The 8,632-nt window shown below is 59.3% G+C and overlaps 2 protein-coding genes across 4 annotated transcripts; one reads left to right on the plus strand and one right to left on the minus strand.

Annotated features, from left to right (window-relative positions):
* The first annotated feature begins 327 nt into the window (after positions 1 to 327).
* LOC112632623 (cytochrome P450 2D17) lies at positions 328 to 5,182 on the plus strand. Of its 2 annotated transcripts, XM_025398408.1 has the most exons (9): positions 328 to 1,151; positions 1,861 to 2,032; positions 2,505 to 2,657; positions 2,746 to 2,906; positions 3,335 to 3,511; positions 3,702 to 3,843; positions 4,044 to 4,231; positions 4,684 to 4,825; positions 4,929 to 5,182. In XM_025398408.1, exons 1-9 carry the CDS (start codon positions 972 to 974, stop codon positions 5,105 to 5,107), a joined length of 1,494 nt encoding a protein of 497 aa, XP_025254193.1. In that variant the 5' UTR covers positions 328 to 971; the 3' UTR covers positions 5,108 to 5,182. The 2 variants fall into 2 exon arrangements, with proteins under 2 accessions (XP_025254193.1, XP_025254194.1); XM_025398409.1 differs by lacking the exon at positions 2,505 to 2,657.
* A 131-nt stretch (positions 5,183 to 5,313) lies between these two features.
* Positions 5,314 to 8,343, minus strand: LOC112632626. 2 transcript variants are annotated; one of them, XM_025398411.1, is made up of 3 exons: positions 7,563 to 8,343; positions 7,127 to 7,169; positions 5,314 to 6,777 (listed from the first exon to the last, which is right to left on the minus strand). In XM_025398411.1, exons 1-3 carry the CDS (start codon positions 7,610 to 7,612, stop codon positions 6,265 to 6,267), a joined length of 606 nt encoding a protein of 201 aa, XP_025254196.1. In that variant the 5' UTR covers positions 7,613 to 8,343; the 3' UTR covers positions 5,314 to 6,264. The 2 variants fall into 2 exon arrangements, 1 of the variants encoding a protein (XP_025254196.1); XR_003121422.1 differs by lacking the exon at positions 7,127 to 7,169 and having other exon boundaries at positions 6,623 to 6,777; positions 7,485 to 8,343.
* Positions 8,344 to 8,632: the final 289 nt, after the last annotated feature.

Raw genomic sequence — 8,632 nt, forward strand, 5'->3', positions numbered from 1 at the left:
GCAAGGGCCTTCAGGTTACCAACTGGAAGCTCTGGGAACAGCCCTGTTGTAAACAAGAAGCCATGGCCAGGCTGGAGCCCAGGAATGCAGGCTGGGCTGGGATCCAGGTGACAGCTTTGAGGCTCACTGGGAGCAGCCTCTGGACAGGAGAAATCCCACGCAGGAAATCTCAGACATAGCTGAGAAGCACGGTACTTGGTGCTGGGTCTGTATGTGTGTGTGTGACAATGCGTGTGCCGAGTGTCAGTGTGAGTCTGTGTGCATGTGAGTACTGTCTTCGTGTGGGTGATTTTGTGGGTGTGTGATCGTGTCCCTCCAAGTGTGGAGAAGTGTCTGGGAGTGGACAAGAGGTCTGTGCACCATCAGGGGTGTGCATAGTGTCTGTGCATGTCAAGAGTGCAGTGTGAAGCGAAGGGACCAGGCCCATGGCGCCTCTGATCATCATGAGCTCCCTAAGGCCCCAGGTAAGTGCCAGTGACAGATAAGGGTGGTAAAGGCCACTCTGGAACGGGTAGGTGGGGTAAGGAAAGGGGAAGGCCATGTTCTGGAGGAGGGGTTGTGACCACATTAGGGTGTATGAGCCTAGCAGAGAGGTGGATGGCAGGGTGCACTGAGACCTTGGTTATCCCAGAAGCCTGTGCGGGCTTGAGAAGCTGGGAGTGGGGAGAGGGAGTGACTTCTCCGACCAGGCCCCTCCACCGCCCTACCCTGGGTAAGGGCCTGGAGCGGGCAGCAGGGGCAAGGACCTCTGGAGCAGCCCCTACCCACCCTGGCCTGACCCTGTACCCACTGGCAGTACAATCAAAACAGCAGGTTGGCCTACAGCAGAGGGCAAAGGCCATGATCAGCTTCCTTTATAAGGGAATGATCATGCACTTCATGTGCTGAGAGTGTCCTGCCTGGTCCTCTGTGGCTGGTGCGGTGGGGGAGCCAGGTGTGTCCAGAGGAGCCCAGGGGGCAGTGAGGCAGCTATGGAGCTAGATGCACTGGTGCCCCTGGCTGTGACAGTGGCCATCTTCCTGCTCCTGGTGGACCTGATGCACCGGCGCCAACGCTGGGCTGCACGCTACCCGCCAGGTCCCCTGCCACTGCCGGGGCTGGGCAACCTGCTGCATGTGGACTTCAAGAACACACCATACTGCTTCGACCAGGTGAGGGAGGAGGTCCTGGAGGGTGGCAGAGGTCCTAAGGATCCCCCACCAGCAGCAAACATGGGTGGTGGGTGAAACCACAGGCTGGACCAGAAGCCAGGCTGAGAAGGGGAAGCAGGTTTGGGGGACTTCCAGGGGGAGGGCATTTGTGCATGGCAGGAAGGACTGGATTTTCCAAAAACCAAGGAAGAGTAGGGCAAGGGCCTGGAGGTGGAGCTGGACTTGGCAGTGGGCGTGCAAGCCCATTGGGCACAATATGTTATAGAGTACAAAGTCCCTTCTGCTGACACCAGAAGAAAAGGACTTACGAATGGAAGACAAGTCAGGGTCTTTTAAAGTCAGGTCTTTAAATCAGGAAATCAAGGATGAAGGGTGTGCAGTGACCTGCTTCAAACCTTTTGCACTGTGGGTCCTCAGGCCTCACTGCTCACTGGCATGGACCATCATCTGTAAAATGGGATGCTAACTGGGGTCTATCGGCAATTTTGGGGACCCTTATAAGGTCATAGCTGGGTGATGCATCCAAACTGAGTTCCTCCATCATAGAAGGTGTGAACCCCACCCCCACCTCAGGATCATGAGGCCAGGTCTCCTCCTTCCACCTGCTCACTCCTGGTATCCCCGGGGGTCGCCCAAGGCTCAAATAGGACTAGGACCTGCAGTCTGGGGAGACCCTGGCTTGATGGAGGCCCTGACCCTCCCTCTGCAGTTGCGGCGCCGCTTCGGGGACGTGTTTAGCCTGCAGCTGGCCTGGACGCCGGTGGTCGTGCTCAACGGGCTGGCGGCCGTGCGCGAGGCGCTGGTGACCTACGGCGAGGACACAGCCGACCGCCCGCCTGTGCCCATCAACCAGGTCCTGGGTTTTGGGCCGCGCTCCCAAGGCAAGTGGCGGTGGGCACAGAGATCTCATTTCCGTGGGCCCTGGGTGGGCGGTGACCGAAGTCCGAGCTGGGCGGAGAGGGCGCGGGGTCGTGGATGTGAAACAGAAAGGCCAGCCAGTGGGGACAACGGGCCAGGAAACCACCTGCACTGGGGAGGTGTGAGCCTGGGGATGAGGGCGGGGCCACTGCCCAGACCCGCCAGGAGCCGGGTGGGTGAGGATGGCGCCTTTCCCAGCTGGAATCAGGTGTCGAAGAGGGGGACGGCGTCAGCGCCTGTGCGTGGGTTCAGTGTAGGTGGGGCAAAAACCTGCCCCAGCCAGGGAAGCAAGGCAGGTAAGCAGAGTGGGCCCTGTGCCCAGCTGCACCAGGCGAGGGACTGCGGGAGACCTTGGGTAGCGCTGGGTTGGAGTGGGTGGCAGAGAGTGGGGCCAAGGACTTCATGGCCACTCGCACCTGCCTGTCCTGCCCCTAGGGGTGTTCCTGGCGCGCTACGGGCCCGCGTGGCGCGAGCAGAGGCGCTTCTCCGTTTCTACCTTGCGCAACTTGGGTCTGGGCAAGAAGTCGCTGGAGCAATGGGTCACCGAGGAGGCCGCCTGCCTCTGTGCTGCCTTCACCGACCAAGCCGGTGGGTGATGGGCAGAGGGGCACAAGGCAGGAACTGGGAAGGCGGGGGACGGGGAAGGTGACCCCTGACCCGCATCTCCCGCCCCCAGGACGACCCTTTCGCCCAAACAGCCTCCTGGATAAAGCAGTGAGCAACGTGATCGCCTCCCTCACCTATGGGCGCCGCTTCGAGTACGACGACCCTCGCTTCCTCAGGCTGTTTGACCTAACATATGAGGCACTGAAGGAGGAGTCAGGCTTACTGCGCGAGGTGCAGAGCGATGGACGCCGGGGTCTCTGCAGGGCGAGCTCCTGAGAAGTGCCAGGGCTGCACTAGGGCCTCCGAGGAACAGGATTTGCAGAGGGTTTGGGAAAGGACATTCCTAGAGAGTCCACTGCTAGAGGAAGGGCCTGGAGGAGAAGGGGAAGTCTCAGACAAGGTCATGGGAGAGGTGTGCCCGGGTCAGGGGGCACCAAGAAAGGCCAAGGACTGTGCCCCCTGTCCATGGTGATTTCGATTTTGGGTTTCTCTTCTGGCAGCCCAGGGCAAGGAGAGAGGGTGGAGGCTGGCACTTGGAGAGGTCAGTGGTGGAGACAGGCAGGCCCTGGGTCTTCCCTGGAGACAGCTGGGGCCTGAGACTGGTCCAGGTGAACACAGAGTACAGGAGAGATTGAGACCCTGTTCTGTGTCTGGTGTAGGTGCTGAATGCCATCCCCCTCCTCCTGCGCATCCCAGCGCTGGCTGGCAAGGTCCTACGCTCCCAAAAGGCTTTCCTGACCCAGCTAGATGAGCTGCTGACCGAGCACAGGATGACCTGGGATCCAGCCCAGCCACCCCGAGACCTGACTGAGGCCTTCCTGGCAGAGATGGAGAAGGTGAGAGCGGCTGCCACGGTGGGGAGCAAGGGTGGTGGATTGAGCATCCCAGGAGGAATGAGGGGAGGCTGGGCAAAAGGTGGGGCCAGGGCATCCCAGCAAGCAGCATCTGGGCTGATAGATACAGAATGGGAGGTCATTAGGGGGCTACCCCAATATGTCCCCTGAGCACCCTCTTGGCCCTGCTCAGGCCAAGGGGAACCCTGAGAGTAGCTTCAATGAAGAGAACCTGCGCATAGTGGTGGCTGACCTGTTCTCTGCTGGGATGGTGACCACCTCGACCACGCTGGCCTGGGGCCTCCTGCTCATGATCCTGCACCCGGATGTGCAGCGTGAGTCCAGCTGGGGCCGAGTGCAGGGGGCGAGGGAGGAAGGGTACAGGTGGGGGCCCGTGAACTTAGCTGGGACACCCGGGGCTCCCAGCACCGTCTTGAACAGGCTCCTGTAAGCCTGACCTCCTCCAACACAGGAGGCAGAGTGTCAGGGCTACCCCCTAGGTGCTGACCCATTGTGGGGATGCATGTCTGTCCAGGCCGTGTCCAACAGGAGATCGACGACGTGATAGGGCAGGTGCGGCGACCTGAGATGGGTGACCAGGCTCGCATGCCCTACACCACTGCCGTGATTCACGAGGTGCAGCGCTTTGGGGACATCGTCCCCCTGGGTGTGACCCATATGACATCCCGTGACATCGAACTACAGGGCTTCCTCATCCCTAAGGTAGGCCTGGAGCCCTCCTCACCCCAGCTCAACACCAGTCCCTGGTGGTAGCCCCAGCATGGCCACTACCAGGTGGGCCCAGTCTAGGAACCCTGGCCACCCAGTCCCTTAATGCCATCACATCAACTGTCACAGCTTGGTTGTGGGGTCCAGAGTAGAGGCAGGGCTAGCCTGTCCATACAGAACCCCAGTCTAGTAGGGAAGACAGATCAGGACCTGCCAGAATGTCGGACGACCCAGTGCCTGTAGGGAGAGGGAGCAGCGTGGGTGCCCCTGAGAGGTGTGACTGCGCCCTGCCATGGGGTCAGAGAGGGTGCCCAGGAGCTTGTCAGGTGCAGGACTAGTTGAGAGTCCAGCTGTGTGCCAGGCAGTGTGTCCCCCGTGTGTTTGGTGGCAGGGGTACCAACATCTTAGAGCCCAGTCCCCACTCTCACCCTGCATCTCCTGCCCAGGGGACGACGCTCTTCACCAACCTGTCATCGGTGCTGAAGGATGAGGCCGTCTGGGAGAAGCCCTTCCGCTTCCACCCCGAACACTTTCTGGATGCTCAGGGCCACTTTGTGAAGCCAGAGGCCTTCCTGCCTTTCTCAGCAGGTGCCTGTGGGGAGCCCAGCTCCCTGTCCCCTTCTGTGGAATCTTGCAGGGGTCCTGCCCGGGAGGCAGGCTCACTGACACCCCTCCCCTCCCCTCCCCACAGGCCGCCGTGCATGCCTCGGGGAGCCCCTGGCCCGCATGGAGCTCTTCCTCTTCTTCACCTGCCTGCTGCAGCGCTTCAGCTTCTCGGTGCCCGCCGGACAGCCCCGGCCCAGCCACCATGGTGTCTTTGCTTTCCTGGTGACCCCATCCCCCTACGAGCTTTGTGCTGTGCCCCGCTAGAATGGGGTACCTAGTCCCCAGCCTGCTCCCTAGCCAGGGGCCCTGATGTACAATAAAGCAATGTGGTAGTTCCAACTTGGGTCCCCTGCCCAGGCCCTGGTTGGGAACATCCTCCCCAGGGCAGTCCCACCCCTGCCTCATTCCTGCTTACCCCACCACCTGGCCGCGTTTGAGACGGGTATATTGAGGTTAAGCAGATGTCAGCTAGCCTTGCCCATAATCCCATGTCCCCCACTGACCCAACTCTGCCCAGATTGGTGACAAGAACTACATTGTTCTGGCATCTGGGGGAAGGAGCCAGAATGGGCTGACTAGAGGTGTCAGCGCTGAGTGTGGTGGAGAGGGCAGGACTCAGCCTGGAGGCCCACATTTCAGGCCTAACTCAGCCCACCCTCCATCAGGGGCAGCGGTCCCACCAGCACCATCACAACAGTTACCTCTTTCATATATGACACTCCAAAAAGGAAGACAAATCATGGCATCAGGGACTTATATGCCAGGGCTACCTCCCAGAGCTCAGTCAGCAGGTGCCAGAACGTTCCCTGGGAAGGCCCCAAGGCCCCATGGAAGCCCAGGACTAAGCCACCGTCCTTAGCCTCTGTCACCTCACCACACGACTGGCCACCTCTCTGGGTCCTCAGACATGCCGCTGTCCAGACCCCTGACCAGTGGCAAGTTTGCCCTCGGGGCCAGGCTGGAGCTGGAGAATACTTGCTGGGCTCCAACCCTAGGTGCCATCCTCCCGGTAGGGGGTCAGGCAGGGCCCACAGGCTTGGCCAGGGGCCATGCATGAGCCCTGTGGGCCACAGGCCTGCCCTAGGGACAGGAGTCAACCTTGGGCCTATGAGGCACTGGGGCGGGCAGAGGAGGAGGTGGTGGCATGGGCAAGCTGAGAGCCAGAGACCCTGACCCTAGTCCTGGCTCTGCCATTACCCCATGTGACCCTGGGCTTCTGTTTCCCTTCTGCCAATGAGAAGGCTGCTTCAGCTGCCCTGAGTCCTGTCTTCCTGCTCTGCCTTCTGGGGCTGTAGCCCTTGCTGGCCTGGAGCCCACCAAAGGCAGGGACCTCTGTCCTCACCGACATAATGGGCTGGGCTCACAGGCAGTGCCCAAGTTTCTAATGAGCATCTGCTTACCTGAGTCCTGGGCAGACCCTCTTAGGGAACAGCCTGGGATAGAGAACCACAGACACTCTGAGAAGCCACTTGAGACCTCTTTTGCCAGAGGACCCTACAGCATCCCTGGCAGCAGTTCCTGCCAGCATTTCTGTAAATGCCCTCTTGCCAGGGTGCGGCCCGGCTGTCAGCACGAGAGGGACGTTGGTCCATCCCCTGGCACCGAGTCAGTCGGAAGGCCGGCCAGGGCCCCCTTGTCCCTTCCAGAGACAATCCATTGTGGTGACGTGGCTCGGTAGCAGGAAGTGCTGTTCCTGCAGCTGTGGGGACAGGGAGTGTGGATGAAGCCACACTGGGTTTCTCTGAAGACGGAGGCCCCAAAAGGCAGCAGCAGGGCCTATAGCAGCAGCAACTCTTGGAATTACTAGAAACTTTTTCTTCACAGTTCTGAGTCTTGAGGGTGTTGGAGGCTGAGAGCCAGTCCAGGCAGAGCTCTGTCATGAGCACGGGGAACCAGTCCCAGGGCCTTATGCTCTTTGCTGTCCTCAGAGGCCTCTGCAAAGTAGAAACCGGCAGCCTTTTGAGTCCCCTGCTGGGAGCAAACCTCCCTCTGTGCTGGGAGCAAACCTCCCTCTGTGCTGGGAGCAAACCTCCCTCTGAGATGCCCGGGGGCCAGGTCAGCTGTGGTGAAAGGTAGGGATGCAGCCAGCTCAGGGGAGTGGCCCGGAGTTCCTGCCCACCCAAGGAGGCTCCTAGGAAGGTCCAGGTACCTGACTCCTGGGTTGTTTCCCTCCCCTCCACAGCTCAGGAAGGCGGGAAAGGGCTGGGGTATGTGTGACCCTAGCAGTCGCTGAGAAGTAGGGTGGAAGCAGCGCCCTGCAGCACGCTGGGCCGGTGGTCTTACCAGATGGATACCCAGCAATTTCCTTTTGAACCTTTTTATTTTCCTGGCAGGAGGAAGAGGAACCCAGCAGTGAGATCAGGCAGGTTCTGTGTTACACAGACAGGGAAACAGGCTCTGTCTACAAGAAGTCGGTGGGGCCAGGATGAGGCGCAGTCTGTTCACACATGGCTGCTGCCTCTCAGCTCTGCACAGATGTCCTCACTCCCCTGGGACAGCAGCTTGGCCTGCTGGTCTTAAGGTTGAGCCAGCCTCCAGTACTGCCTCCCTGCCCCGCTGCCTCCCACTCTGCAGTGCTCCGTGGCTGCTCAGTCGGACCCATGCTGGAGACATTCCAGTTGAAGCCCCGGGCTGTCCTTACCTCCCAGTCTGGGGTCCCTGCCACCTCTTCTTGCTCAGCAGGAATGGGGCTAGGTGCTTCCTCCCATGGGGACTTCACCTGCTCTCCCTCCTAAGACAAGACAGCAGTCTCCTCGGGGGCAGCATCATTCAGTCCTCCAGGTCCCCTGGGGATCACGACCTGCAGGAGGAATAAGAGGGCAGACTGTGGGCAGAAAGGCCTTCAGAGCACCTCATCCTCCCGTTCTCACACTGGGGTGTCGCAGTCCTGTGAAGTTCTTCCTTTTCAGTTGAGCTGTGGTAACCTTGTGAGTTTCCTGGAGGGGGCCCGCCACTACCCCTGGGACTCCCTGCCATGTGTCTGGGTCTAACTGAGCTCTGATAGGAGAGAGCCCCAGCCCTGAGCCTTCTAGGGGAAGCCTTACCTCAGAGGCTGGCTTCTTCCTACTCTTGACTTTGCGTCTCCACAGAGAGAGGTGGGAGGGGTGACACACAGCTATGAGTGGCGAGCAGTCCTTCCCTGACTGGCCCATCCTCTCCAGGTGCAGTCCCCCTTACTGTGTCTGCCAAGGGGGCCAACATAGCCACCGCACTCCAGGGGTAGAGGAGTGCCAGCCCTTACCCACCTGAGTGGGCACAGTGTAGCATTTATTCATTAGTCCCCACACTGGCCTGACAGTCTCCCCTATGGGCTGCATGACAAGGAGAGAGAAAAGGCTGAGGTGAGATCTGTCAACACCTCAACCTAAAAAATCTATAATTGAACCAGCCACAGTGGCTCATGCCTGTAATCCCAGCACTTTGCGAGGCGGAGGCATGTGGATCCCCTGAGGTCAGGCATTCAAGACCAGCCCGGCCAACATGGTGAAAACCCCGTCTCTACTAAAAGTACAAAAAATTAGCTGGTCGTGGTGGCGGGCATCTGTAATCCCAGCTACTTGGGAGGCTAAGGCAGGAGAATTGCTTGAACCTGGGAATTGGAGGTTGCAGTGAGGTGAGATCACGCCATTGCACTCCAGCCTGGTCAACAAGAGTGAAACTGTCTTTTTAAAAAAATCTATAATTGATATCTTTAGAAAGATAAAACTTTCCATTCATGAAATAAGAATAGGAGGCTCTAAAATAAAAATGTTCAAACACCCACCACCACTAATTCTTGACAAAAATATA

The sequence above is a fragment of the Theropithecus gelada genome, chromosome 10, assembly GCF_003255815.1.
Source record: "Theropithecus gelada isolate Dixy chromosome 10, Tgel_1.0, whole genome shotgun sequence".
NCBI classification, from domain to species: Eukaryota; Metazoa; Chordata; class Mammalia; order Primates; family Cercopithecidae; genus Theropithecus; species Theropithecus gelada.